We start from the raw sequence: 14,544 nt of genomic DNA on the forward strand, positions 1-14,544 counted from the left end.
TAGTACCCAGCAACACAAAAACAACAGCAGTAAAAAAGAACAGAAAATAAAACACTACCCATTTTATCTGTGTGAAACTCTTGAAAAGCAACAACAGGAAATCCTTTTTTTTAATATATATTACAAACAATAACAGCAACAACAACAAAATCATAAAAAGAAAACAATAGAAACCAGTAAAACGTACCACTTGAAAATATAACAACAACCAAAAAAAAAAAAAACAATAACAATCTGATAAACTGTGTAGCAGAGTTCCAACTCTGATCCCTGGATATTCTTCTACAATCGGAGCAGATCATCACCATCAACATTTTCATCAAAATGAAGTTAGTGTAAGTTCTAATGGGTGGGTTTAACGAAAAAAATATATATTTTGAAGTTTCCTTTATCAAAAAAGAAAATATGAATAGGGATAAATATAGCAATAATAAATTTGAAAGGCATTTTGAAAATTAAATATCCAGTTATGAAAAAATTCTTATCACATTATAATCAGCATAAAAATCCTGCATCATGTTCGACCAATAAATTAGTCACTGCTGCTCTAAACTGCAAAAGCTTGTGATCTTTCAGAATTCTGTTATGACTAAATAAAGAGTAGGAGCCAGATTCTTGAGTTTTTTTTTATAATGTTTTGAAGAAATCATATAAAAATCAAGATCTAATACCCTATAAATATTTAGATTGAATAATTTTAAGAATAATTGACTGACTGCTGAACTAACTCTACATGGCCCTTTACCGCCGAGAAAATCTTGAGATTGTCTTCTTCAAAAGCCTACTTGATTGTCTACTATCCTAAGAAGAACTTTGCCCTATAGGAGATCTCTATAATTATTCTATCCTTGAGCGGACTTCTTTAAATATATTGTTTATGAAATATTATTAAAGACGAAATTTAGAAAGAGTTCTATTTTATGGAAGATCTTTAAAAAACCTCAACGAACTTAGAATGTTTTCGATTCTTTAGAAAACTTTTATGAGAACATCAATTTTATAGACGATTTTTTAGAAGGTCTTCAATTTAGAAGATATTTTATTCAATAGAAAACCTTTGGAAGGCCTTATATTCAAGCGGGTATTCTATTTGATAGTAGACCTTCTATTCTATGGAATATCTTTGGGAACAAAATATCTTTGGAAGGTTTTAATTCTCATAAATACATTTTTTTATGAAATATTTTCAAAGACGAAAAAACCGCTCCTCAAAGAATTTAGAATGTTTTCTATTATATATTCTATAGAAACCCTTTATGAGATCATAAATTTTATAGAAGATTTTTAGAAGGTCTTCAATTTAGAAGATATTTTATTCAATAGAAACCCTTTGGAAGGCCTTATATTCAAACGGGTATTCTATTTGATAGTAGACCTTCTATTCTATGGAATATCTTTGGAAGGTTTTATATCTTATAAATAAATTTTTTATGAAATATGTTTAAAGACGAAATTTGGAAAAGGTTCTATTATATAGAAGATCTTTAAAAATCCTCTCCTCAACGGATTTAGAATGTTTTCTATACTATATTCTATAGAAAACCTTTATGAGATCATAAATTTTATAGAAGATTTTTAGAAGGTCTTCAATTTAGAAGATATGTTATTCAATAGAAAACCTTTGGAAGGCCTTATATTCAAGCGGGTATTCTATCTGATAGTAGACCTTCTATTCTATGGAATATCTTTGCGTACTCTTTTATTCTATAAAATACCTTTGGAAGGTTTTAAATTTCATAAAAATCATATGAAGGTATTCTATAGAAGGACTTCTATCCTGTAGACGATCTTGATATAGTCTATAGGATCCCACATTTCTATAAACACACCTTTGAAGACCTCTCTAGGTCTAGGTCTTCTAGCATACATCAGACCTCTACTGACCTTTCGTTATGAATAATATGTCATCATTTTCGCAAATGCATAAATTGTGAAGAGAGTACGCAAATAGGGTCTCAAAATGTCCATATATTAGCATACAACAGACCTCTGTATTTTTTTTACGTAGAAGAAGGTAACCAATTTCGAAAATTCATAAATTGTGAAGAAAGTCTCCAAATATGCTCCACAAACATAGACAATATCGGATCTTAACATTTAGAAGGTATACAATTTTGAAAATCCCAAATTTGTAGATTTCAATATATACATGAAATCAGAATGTACTGATGATGTAACGGCTTTATTCTAATAGGCGAACATTTAAAGATATTCTATAGAATATTTTGTTCGATTAGTTCATCTACTGGCTTAGAATCCAATTTACAGACGATTCTGAAACACGCAGAGTACAAAATGAGCAAATTACAGCGATTCACTGAAGATAGTAGATCCATAAAATCAGGAGGAACTGTTACTGTAAGTCCATGTCAGTCTATGTCAAAAAATTCTTAAATCAGGATATATCTAAGAACCCAGAATATTTAAATTTATGGTCAATAGGTCTTAGAAAATTATAAATGTACATTAAAAAGCAGACAATAGGGCCTAAATATGGACCTATTCTAAGATTATTCTAAAAGGAGTTGGCCGACACTCCTAAGATATGAAATTCGAATTCAAAATCAATTTGTTGGGAAACGTTGTCAACAATTTGAAAGCGTAAATGCAGGTCTTGAACATCTTCTTTTAAAAAATCCACGGTTAGGCCCTTCGCATATCATGAACAATATTAATAATTTAATAAATCCACGCTTACGGCTGTGGCAGATCTTGACCAACTTCATTTGACAATTAAAAACAATTCACGATTAGTGCTTCGGAAGGTCTTGAACATCTTCATTTAAAAAATCCATGTTAAGGGCTCTGGCAGGTCTATAAATTTATTAATTAAAAATCCAAAAGTCTCATCTGAGGTCTTGAAAATATTCAAAAATCATCCCTTATCCTCAGATGGGTCTTGAAAAATATTAATATAAAATTTTCTGTTTTGGCTCTGATAATCTATGAAAACTCGTATAAAATATCGACACTTTTGACTTAGATAGAAAGGCCTTAAGACTCTCATAGACCACGAAAAACTCGTTTTAAAAATCGATGTCAATGACTCTGAAATGCATTGAAAATAATCTATTTAAAAATCCACTCCTGTAAGTCTTATGAACCATGAAAACCCAAAATTTAAAAATCTACACTTATGACTCTGATAGGTGTAGAAAAAATTTTTAATAAAAAAATCCAGGCTCATTACTAAAATAGGTTTTGAAAAATATAATAATTAAAAGTCGGCAGTAAACCCTATTCAAAAATTTGGACCAATAATGGCAACTATGGTCATACTATACGAAAATGGATGGTGGATATAAAAAAACGGGAAATTTAATTTGAGAATTTTTAGCAAAGAAGCTTTTCAAATCATTTAGAATCCGAAATACCAAATTTCAGCCAATTTGGAAATGTTTCTGAAATGTATGAAAAATATCTGCCATAGCCAAATTTAAGCAATTTAAAAAGCGTTTGAAACTTGCTGGATGTTTCGCTATGCGGAGGGTATAACTAGGATGTACTGTAAATTTATACACACAATGCCCGCAATGACATTTAAGCAATGGGAGTCATGGGCTCTCCATCACGCTGAAGTTCCCATTTATTTTCTTGTATCAATAATTAGGAACACGATTTCAAATTTCGATTTGCATCATATATTTATGAAATATTTTGTACTAGAAAAAATATCGTTCTGTATATGATCAATTTATCTGATTATGATCGAATTCTGTATAATCGAATGTGTCCGATAAATTGCAAAAATACAAAAAATATATTTAAGTGAAAATCAAATTAATACCATTTTACAACAAATATATGGGGATCCAGGTGGTACCATAAGGTATTGTGGGTGTTATTAATTGTTCAAACAAATTCTATAAATACATATATTCTCTTTTTTCAAAATTATCATATATTGTAATGCTAATGTAAAATACCCCATCTCCCCTCCTCCCTAAGACTCTTACACGTGAATATACCCGATTAGTACGAACATTGCTAATTTGGTTCTTTGACACCCACCCACAACTTGTTAATAAGTCATTGGCAATCGAAAAAAAAAACAGAAAAAACACAACAAAAACTAATAGCAATGGAGAATCAAAATTAAAAACTAAATCGAATGATTTCTATAACATTTTGTTGCCAAGTTGTAAAAATTCATAGACATTGGCTACTAGCACCTAATAGTCTACCCTCTTCCGCAACACACTCACACCCCTTTTTCTTCTCCTTCGCATGTAAGTTCATTATTAATAAAATTACGATTTATAACCGGTATTAGGCGATAAAAAATACATCAGCAGAGCAAAGCAGCATTACTATTGAAAAACTATTTTCGTATTGAAGATAGTATTATTTTAATAAAACTAAATAAAAAATGGAAAAAACTAGTAGTTGGTCTAGTTATACTGATAATAATAGGAGATCATATGGAATATTGTTATCTCCAAGGGTGGTGAACAAAAAAGTGCACAGAAATAGACAACTATCATTGACTGCAAATATGAAATAAATCATTGCGAAGAGATTTGAAATTAGTCTATAAGAATAAAATAAATGGAAAAATAATTATCATTGGGGGAAAATATATTTATAATTGGAGCAAAAAAAAAAATGGGCACTGAGGTAAGAAATTGCAAACTATTTCAAGGCAGTTTTCTGAAATTCAATCGAATATAAAATTATTTTATAAGTCAACTATAGATTACCTTCTCAAGGTCATTTATATATAAACGAAATAATCGAAGTCTTCTGCGGTATCTATATAGAACATATAAAAAGAAATGGATAGTACCACATTGGAAATTATTCCTTTAATAATATACGTCTAAAGGTTCCGCAATGTGTCCTGAAAAAATAGGCCATAATTTGAAAAAAAAATTAAGCAATTAAGGTGATAGATCTTAAACCTTGTTTTATATATTGATGTGCCTAAACAAAATCTTCAAAAATTATTTTTAAAATCGAAACATGGCCTACCATTGTAACTCCGCAATACCTTGAAAAATATTCCTTTAAAAAATTCACGCTAACAATTATGATAAGTCATGAAAGTGCTCTTGAAGAACTCCATTTAATAAATTCTCGCTTGAGGCTCTTAAAGTTATGCCTAAACAAAATCTTCAAAAATTATTTTTAAAATCCAAAAACGGGTTAGCCTTTGTAAAACTTTGAAAAATATTCTTTTAAAAACTTCACCCTTGCGGTTGTGATAAGTCATGATATGGCGCTTGAAGAACCCCATTTAATAAATTATCGCTTTATGCTCTTGAATGTCATGAAAAAAACTCTATTTAATAAATCCACACTTAGGGCTCTTGGAGGTCGTGAACAAGTATATTTCAAAAATCCAGGCTTAGGGCTCTTGGAGGTCATGAACAAGTTTATTTCAAAAATCCACGATTAAGGCTCTGACAGGTCTTAAACATCTTAATTCAAAAACTCCAGGCTTAGGGCTCTTGGAGGTCATGAACAAGTTTATTTCAAAAATCCACGATTAAGGCTCTGACAGGTCTTAAACATCTTCATTTAAAAACTCCACGATTAAGGCTCTGGCAGGTCTTAAACATCTTCATTTAAAAAATCCACGCCTGGGCCTCTGGAGGGTCTTGAGCGACATCATTTAAGAAATCCACGTTTTTGGGCTCTTGGAGGTCATGAACAAGCTTCTTTAATAAATCCACGATTAAGGCTCTGACAGGTCTTAAAGATCTTCAGGTCTTAAACATCTTCCTCTGGAGGGTCTTGAGCGACATCATTTGTGAAATCCACGCTTTGGGCTCTGGAGGGTCTTGAGCGACATCATTTGTGAAATCCACGCTTAGGGTTCTGGCAGGTCATGAACAACTTCATTTAAAAAATCCACGCTTAGGGCTATGGCAGATCTTGAAAAACTTTATTTAATAAATACACGCCTTGGGCTCTGGCAGCATTTAAAAATCCACGCTTTGGGATCTAGCAGGTCTTGAAATTTATTAATTAAAAATCCAATCGCATAAATAAAATATACCATGAAAAATATTTATTTAAAAATCTCCTCTTAGGTCTTGAAAATATTCAAATATTATAACTCAGATAGGTCTTGAAAAAAAAATTATCGGGTTTGGCTCTGATAATCCATGAAAACTCATTAAAATTGTTCACGCTCTTGACTCAGATAGAATCTTTAAAAAAAATTCACTTTTATAGCTTTTTTAATTTAAAGCCCATCGCAAATGGCTCTGATGATACTTAAAAATCCATGCTAATGGATTCGATAAGCCTTGCAAAGTATTTATTTAAAAATCGACGCTTATGGATCAGATAGGTCTTACATTTTGTTTTAATCCACATTTGTAACTCAGATATGCCTTAAAAAATAGTACTTTAAAAATCCAGTCTTGCGGCTCTGATGGGCCTAGCAAAATATTACTTAAAAATTCACGCAAATGGATCCAAAAGACCTTGCATTTTTTTTAATATTCAATTTCTGTCTTCGATAAGCCTTAAAAATATTCATTTATAATAGGTCAATAGGTGATGTCATATAATAATATTGCTATAAAAGTCCACTTAAATGACTCTTGGGACCTCTTTCATTTCAAAATCATTCTATAGCTGCGATATAGAATTTTAAATTATTGGACAACAGGACATTATTTTAAATATTTGTGTTCGTAAAATGCGTTCAAATTAATTCTGGTAATTTTCCTCTCTCAATTTCTCTATCTTTCTTCATTGCGTTTGTTTTTTTTTTCTACTCCTAAATAAATTAAAAAAAAAGAATTTAAATGCGATAACTTTATCGAACATATGTTTAGACTAAACACTTAACAAAAAAAAACGATCCCGCTACTTTGATAATAAATTTCTTCGTTTGACAGGGGCTAATCAGAAAAAGATTAACTTTCGTCGGAATGTGCGACGCCGGAGGATAGATTTTTTATTTTCATTTTGAACTTTTCACCCAAAATGCAGTGGAAACGAAAAAAAACACAAAAATCGATGACAGGCAAATCGATTTTTGTTATGATTGATGACAATAATTTGTTATCAAAATGGGAAAAATAATTACATTCAATGTTAAATTTGTTTGTTAATTTTTTTATTAAAAAAATATAGAATTATATTTGTGCAATGATTCACAATATTTTACGCCTTCTTTGGGCTCCTGGGGTCATAAATCAAACCATGAAGTTGGGAAATTTTTTTCTTCAAACTTCCTAAGTCTCTAACTCTTAGAACATATATTAGTGACTCTCTCTCTCTCTCTCTTAAAAAAACAATAATCTTTATGACAGCTAATACATACATATATATAGACAAAGTATAATATTTGGCAATACAAGCTTATTGTTGGTAATGCCTTCCAACAACAACAACCACAATAATAGCACAAACAACACACGAAAATGTCAAAAGAAAAGAATTTATAAGACACACTATTTCTTTGAAACAAAAATTATATACATATATTTTACCGATAGAAGTCCGTATGGGTGTTATCTTTATGACATCGGTAGTTATTGGTTGTGAATATATATGTATGAACAAATATATGTGCCTTGTATATATTGCCACCATATGTGATTAAGAAAAATCACGTGAGAAACTATATACATGGCAGGGGTTATAAAAAAAAATAAAATTGAATATAATTTTGAAATTAATGTAATTTACACGTTTTGTGTATAAACTGATGGGAGGTAATTGGGTTAAATTTAGTTATCGTTGATAAGATCGACAACAGCAGAAAAAATGACCCACTGTGTCTATACACTGAAAAAAAAAAATAATTATGTGTTTCTGTTTCTTACAAAAAAATATATAAACTATGATAGTATTTAAAAAATATATTTTTATGTATCTATATCTTTAAAAAAATATATAAAAATAAATAAAAAAACAGTGAGCAGAGCAGTATAGTCGGACGGGGCCGACCATATGATACCCTACACAACTACCATGAAAAGCACACTTTCGGCGGTTCTATTTTTTATTTTTATTTTACCTATTATAGATCAACAACTCATCTTTCTAAGTCTTGCATATTTTCCAAAATGTTTTTTCTTGAAGTGAATTTTTACGCCATAAAATAAAAAATTGGTCACTTTAGGTTTTGGTTGATTTGACCCTCGCAAAATTGACCGATCATCATCTAAACAGCCGCTCTAAGTATTTGGTCAGATCCCCTTCACCTTGTAAAATATGTGATGTTCTACATATAATAATTGCCTCTAGAGCGACTAGAAAATCTGACAAAAGTAAAGTTTTCGGTTCATTGCACCCCCTGAATGAAATCTCAACTTCACCGAAAACTATAGGCGTCGTCCTTGACCATAATCGGAAGTTCCTGTACAATTTCAAAGCTATCAGCGCGACATTTCCGTCCTCTAATGGAGTTATAGTAATACTATGCACATAGTCACCTTTACTTAATTACGTATAACTCCCACATCAGGGTACATACAGCCATATAATTGGTATCAATTTGAAGGTCAACAACTCCTCTTCGATATACTATCAACTTCTCGGATATATGTCCTTCAGGATTAAATATATACGTCATAAAATACAAATTTTGCAATTTTTCACACAAAAGTCAGGGTCCATTTGAACCGCTAAGTATTGTCCGATCTTTATCAAAACCGGCATGCTTATTCTTAGGCCCGATCCCGATGTTCGGACCATAACTGCGGCCTCTGGAGCGACCAGAAAACTCGACAAAAATGTTAACTAAATATTAACCAAACTTTACCAAAAACAATAGGGGTCTTCATTGGGCCGAAACTATCCTCCATGCAAAATTTGGTGAAAATTGGTCCATAACTGTGGCCTGTATCGTGTTTACAAATTATAATGGACAGGCGGACGGACACACATCTCGGACGGACACACATCTCGATCGACTCAGCTAGTCGAGATATGACGATCGGTATACCTTTAAGTCTAGGACCAATATTTCGCGGCGTTACAAACTCTTGCGGCTGCACAAAGCTATAATACCCTGACAACATAGTTGTGTAGGGTATAAATATAAATTTGGTTTCTGAAAAAAATGTATTTTTTGAAAAAATATTTTTTTAAACATACAAGACTAAATATTCTTAAAAAACCACGACTATATAGGCCTTTGAAAAAATATATTCATTAAAAATACATGTCTAAAATCTTGAAAAAAAAATCTTTAAAAAACATTTTTTTTAAGAAATCCGCGCCTTAATTATCCTGGGAAAAATAGTTTTTTTTTGAGAAATCCACGCCTTAATTGTCCTGGTAAAAAAATATTTTTTTAAGAAATCCACGCCTTAATTGTCCTGGCAAAAAATATTTTTTTAAGAAATACAAACCTTAATTGTCCTGACAAAAAAATATTTTTTTAGGAAATCCACGCCTTAATTGTCCTGGCAAAAAATACTTTTTAAGAAATCCACGCCTTAATTGTCCTGGGAAACAAATATTTTTTTTGAGAAATCCACGCTTTAATTGTCCTGGCAAAAATATTTTTTTAAGAAATCCACGTCTTAATTGTCCTGGCAAAAAAATATTTTTTTAGGAAATCCACGTCTTAATTGTCCTGGCAAAAAATATTTTTTTATGAAATCCACGCCTTAATTGTCCTGGCAAAAAATATTTTTTTTAGGAAATCCACGTCTTAATTGTCCTGGCAAAAAATATTTTTTTAAGAAATCCACAATATTAATATCATGGCCTCAACTATCCTGTGAAAAATATTTTTAAGAAATCCAAGCCTAAATAGTCTTGAAAAAATATATATTTTTTTAAGAAATCCACTCCCCTAAAATAATATTCTTCAAAAAATTGAACCCAATTTTCCCCCTGAAAAATTAAAAAAAAATGCACACAAACAAATTCAAGAAATATAAATTTAACCTTTACAAAAAATTCCGCTTAGATTCCTATTGAAAAAATTATTATTTTGGAAAATTCCGGCTTAAAGAAAATTTATTTAAAAATTCAATGTCCTTAAAAACTGGTATTGGAAAAAATGTTTTTAGAATATCTCTGGTCCTTGAAATAATTTTCTTAAATTCCTCAAAAAATTTGTCTTTAAAAATCAACGATTCGAATTTCCTTTGTAAAATTATCATATCATGTGACAATCTAATGATACATTCTTTTTTATTCCGACTTAAGATCTAAATTCCTAAGTTTGCATTTTTCTAGTTCTTGTTGTTATCATTAAATAAACACGTGTATGCGGTTCAATTACTTCGGCGAAACCATTGGAGAAAAAAAAAAAACAAAAAAGTATTTTTTCTTCTTTTTGAAAAGTCATTGTAATATAATTACATTCCGGTTAAGAATCTCGTTTGCACACACACAATCGCACATTTGCAAAATTACAATAGTTAATTGAGCAAAAAAACCAAAAAAAGAACAAAAACAAATAGTCCAAGATAAATAACAATCGTTTATGAGAAATACGATATCCAAGTCACTGAGCCCCCCGATTCATTATTACAGACAATCGGTTATTGTACTCCTTATTTTCCATATACATACATATGTAGGTATGTATGCGTTTTTTTTTTTCTCCAGATAAGATATCGAACATAGCAATGACTTGCGGAACTTTAAAAATTCCTTTGATTTATTCAAAAGAAGTGCTGTTGTGTAAATGCGACCGCCTTTTTGTTGTCTTTGTAACGGTTATTCTCTTCATTCACTTCGTTGCTAATTGCAAATGCTTCTGGAGGTTATCTTGCGGATCGAGATGATATCACGCCGCTAAATGAATTTCATAACAAAAGCGAAATAATTCACAATTATTTATTGTATAAGGGTTTGTGTTTTTTTGGTTTATTTATTTAGCTTAGATTTATAAACAAGAAAATGCTTGCAAATTTAAAATACGAACAATGACTACAATATTTTGGTTAGCCTTCGACAGAATTAAAGAAATTTCTGTAAATTTTAGAAATAAGAATATTTTTACAAGTCATCCCAAAAAATCCGCGGCATTTTTAAGTCTGCCGGGACAATATAAAAAAATTAAATTAAAATTAAAAAAAATGAAAATATAAAATTAAATTAAAAAATAAATAATTGGATCATCTAATTGTTTATTTTTAAATTTAATTTTTATTGGATCATCCAATTATTTATTTTTAAATTTAATTTTTATATTTTCAATTTTTTTTATTTTCCCTTCGCTCCATCCCAATATATTCTGCATCATATTTTTGCCAGATTACCTTTCCATTCTATTAATAACTACAAATAATACAAAAATATTTAAATTAATCCCACCCCCAACATAAAAAAACCAACGTCAATGATTGCCTGATAAATTGCAGGTCAAAATAATTATCTTTCGTTTTTGTTTTGGGAAGGTTTGAAAATCCAACAACAACACAAAAAATTCAACTAGTCATTGTTTATAAATAATAAATATGACGTGGTTTTTGTAGTTGGTATGTTTAAATATTTTGGCAAAAAAAAAATTTTTTTTTTGAATGAAATTTTCCACTGCCAGAAAAGCATTTACTTTCAATTCAATTTCAAAAACAAAATTAACGAAATGTGTAATAACCCTCATTAAATAAATAAAAACAACAACATTGTTTTTTTTTTTTTTTTGTTTCTGGTTTATGACCATAAAAATGCAATAAATACTTTTTGGGGGTAGGTTTGTGTGTGTGTGTATTGCCAAAAGAACATTCACGATACAAAAAGAGATAAATGAAATATTTATGGAAATTTGCGTAGGGTTTGGGAAAAAGAAAATTTTGAAAGAAAGGCAGTCAATCATTTGAGGCTCACAAGTCATTGGAAATCCATCACAAAATGATGCCAATTTTTTTTTTCTTAGCAAAAGTCAAGGCCATTGAAAAAAATTATGCTTGAAAAAAAAATTAATTGAAAAATTACCTCTTTCACTTTGGGTATATTCAACAGATGAATCCTAACAAAGGACCAGTAAAATGAATTTGAATCATTAAACATGTCATTCAGCAACCTATCTAAACCACTTTGGGTATATTCAACAGATGAATCCTAACAAAGGACCAGTAAAATGAAATTGAATCCATAAACATGTCATTCTGCAACCTATACTAAATTTTTCATTTGGTCAGATATAGAAGCTATATCTAAATCTGAACCGATTTCAACGATTTAGGAAACTTAACACACACCATTCAAGACCTAATTCATTACGCTGTGCCAAATTTCGTGCAAATCGAATCATATGTAGGGGCTTTGGTAGACCATTTACATTAAATCGGACGAAACTATATAGGGGAGCTATATCTAGATCTGAACCGATTTTTTAGGAAACTTAACACACATCATCCTATACCTAATTCATTACGCTGTGCCAAATTTCGCGCAAATCGAAAGATATATAGGGACTTTGGTGCTCCATTTACATTAAATCGGACGAAAATTTATATAGGAGCTATATCTAGATCTGAACCGATGTTCAGGAAACTTAACACACATCATTCTATACCTAATTCATTACCCTGGGCCGAATTTCGTGCTAATCGGAAGATATATAGGGACTTTAGTGCACCATTTACATTAAATCGGACGAAAATTTATATAGGAGCTATATCTAGATCTGAACCGATTTTCAGGAAACTTAACACACATTATTCTGGACCTAATTCAGTGCTCTATACCAAATTTCGTGCAAATCGAAAGATATATAGGGACTTTGGTGCTTCAGCTATATCTAAATCTGATCCGATTTACTTGAAACTTAACACACATCATTCTGGACCTAATATAGTACTCTATGCCAAATTTCGTGCAACTAGAGATATATATAAAGACTTTGGTGCCTATATCGGACGAAAATATATATGGGAGCTATATCTAAATCTGAACAGATTTTCACCAATTTCAATAGCGTTCGTCCTTGGGCCAAATTAGAAATTTGTGCCAAAATTCATCCAAATCGGATCATGAATGCGGCCTGTAATTTATTTACAATTTAACATCTACAGACGGACAGACGGACGGACATGCATAAATCGACTCAGAAAGTAATTCTATGCATATTCTCAAAAGGAACCATGTGTCTATCGCGTTTCCTTTTGCCTGCTACAAACATATGTACAAAGACATAATACCCTGAACCACATTGTGGTGGAGGGTATAAATACGTTGAAAATTACTCTTAAACCCCTTTCTGGTTTTAACTAAAATTATATATAAATATATAATATATTTTTTCAAATTCAGGTTCTACAATTTTTTATACCCTACACAACTATGTTGTCAGGGTATTATAGCTTTGTGCAGCCCCAAAAGTTTGTAACGCCGCGAAATATTGGTAGTAAACCACCTTTAAGTCATAACTCGACTAGCTGAGTCGATCTAGACATGTGTTATGGTCTAATCTTCACGGAATTTTGCATGTAGGATGGCTTCTGGCCAATGAAGACCCCTATTGTTTTTGGAAAAGATCGGTTAATATTTAGGGGATGATATGGACCAAAAACTTTATTTTTGTCGGTTTTTCAGCACACTCCAGAGGCCGCAATTATGGCACAAACACCGCGAATTTTTGCATGGAGAAGGGGATCGGACCAAAGAATAAGTATGCCTGTTTTGATAAAGATCGGTCAATATTTAGCTGGTCAAATAAACCCTGACTTTTGTGTGAAAAATTACAAAATGTGTATTCTATGGGGTATATATTTGCACCTGAAGGTCCAAGACCCGAGAAGTTGATATTATGTTCAAGAGGAGTGGTTGACCTTGAAATTGATACCAATTATATTGTCGTATGTACTCGGATGCAGGACTTACACATAAATATTTACAGGTTCTTACGTATTCATATATTATTTAGTAACCCATTACCATACTAGAGGGTGGAAATATAGCGCTGATCGCTTTGAAATTTTCCATGAGGTTCAAGTTATGGTCACCGACAATGCCTATAATGTTCGGTGATGATCAGATAATAATTTTGGGATGAACCGAAAACTTATTTTTTGATGTTTTGGTGTTTTTTTTTTTTTTTTTTGAGTCGATCTAAAGGCCAAAATTGAAAGCCGAACATCACAACACAACCCACGGTGAAGGGAATCTGGACAAGTGATTAGAAGGGCTGTACTGAATATTTTTAATATTTCTTCACCTCTAGTCTGTCAAGAGGGTGCAAATATCGCGAAATATTTCCCAAGCTCAGAATATAGAACCACAGAAAGTAATAGTTTCGTGGAAGTTGTGTAGGGTATCATATGGTCGGCCCTGTCCGACTATACTGCTCTGCTCACTGGTTTTAATTTGTCGTTAATTATAAACACTTTTGAAAAGATCCACATTTTTTTATTCAGAGATACTGCGGATCCTTGAAATAATAATAATATTTTTTTAACAAAAAATTATCTTTAATAAATCCTGGTTAAAACTACAATTTAACCATGTCGTATACGTTTTGACAATATTTTACGTATTTATCATACGTTACATTGCCCAAATAAATTAATATTACTTATACGCCTCAACGAATTATAATTAAATCACTGTCTACAGGTATTTAAATATTATTATTTAAAAAATCCAAGCTCTGGTTTGGATTTAGAAATATAT

General features: G+C 31.0%; 1 protein-coding gene across 1 annotated transcript in view; it reads left to right on the top strand.

Annotated features, from left to right (window-relative positions):
- Positions 1 to 310: 310 nt before the first annotated feature.
- LOC133324978 (guanine nucleotide-binding protein G(f) subunit alpha) overlaps positions 311 to 14,544 on the top strand; it is a 30,987-nt gene continuing 16,753 nt past the window's right edge. The window contains exon 1 of the mRNA XM_061533803.1: positions 311 to 335. Coding sequence (XP_061389787.1) covers positions 325 to 335 — 11 coding nt within the window. The 5' untranslated portion in view covers positions 311 to 324. The remainder of the gene's footprint in view (positions 336 to 14,544) is intronic.

Source organism: Musca vetustissima, unplaced genomic scaffold (genome assembly GCF_032173495.1).
Source record: "Musca vetustissima isolate MV318-11 ecotype Yass unplaced genomic scaffold, APGP_CSIRO_Mvet_v1 utg3682, whole genome shotgun sequence".
Taxonomy (NCBI): domain Eukaryota; kingdom Metazoa; phylum Arthropoda; class Insecta; order Diptera; family Muscidae; genus Musca; species Musca vetustissima.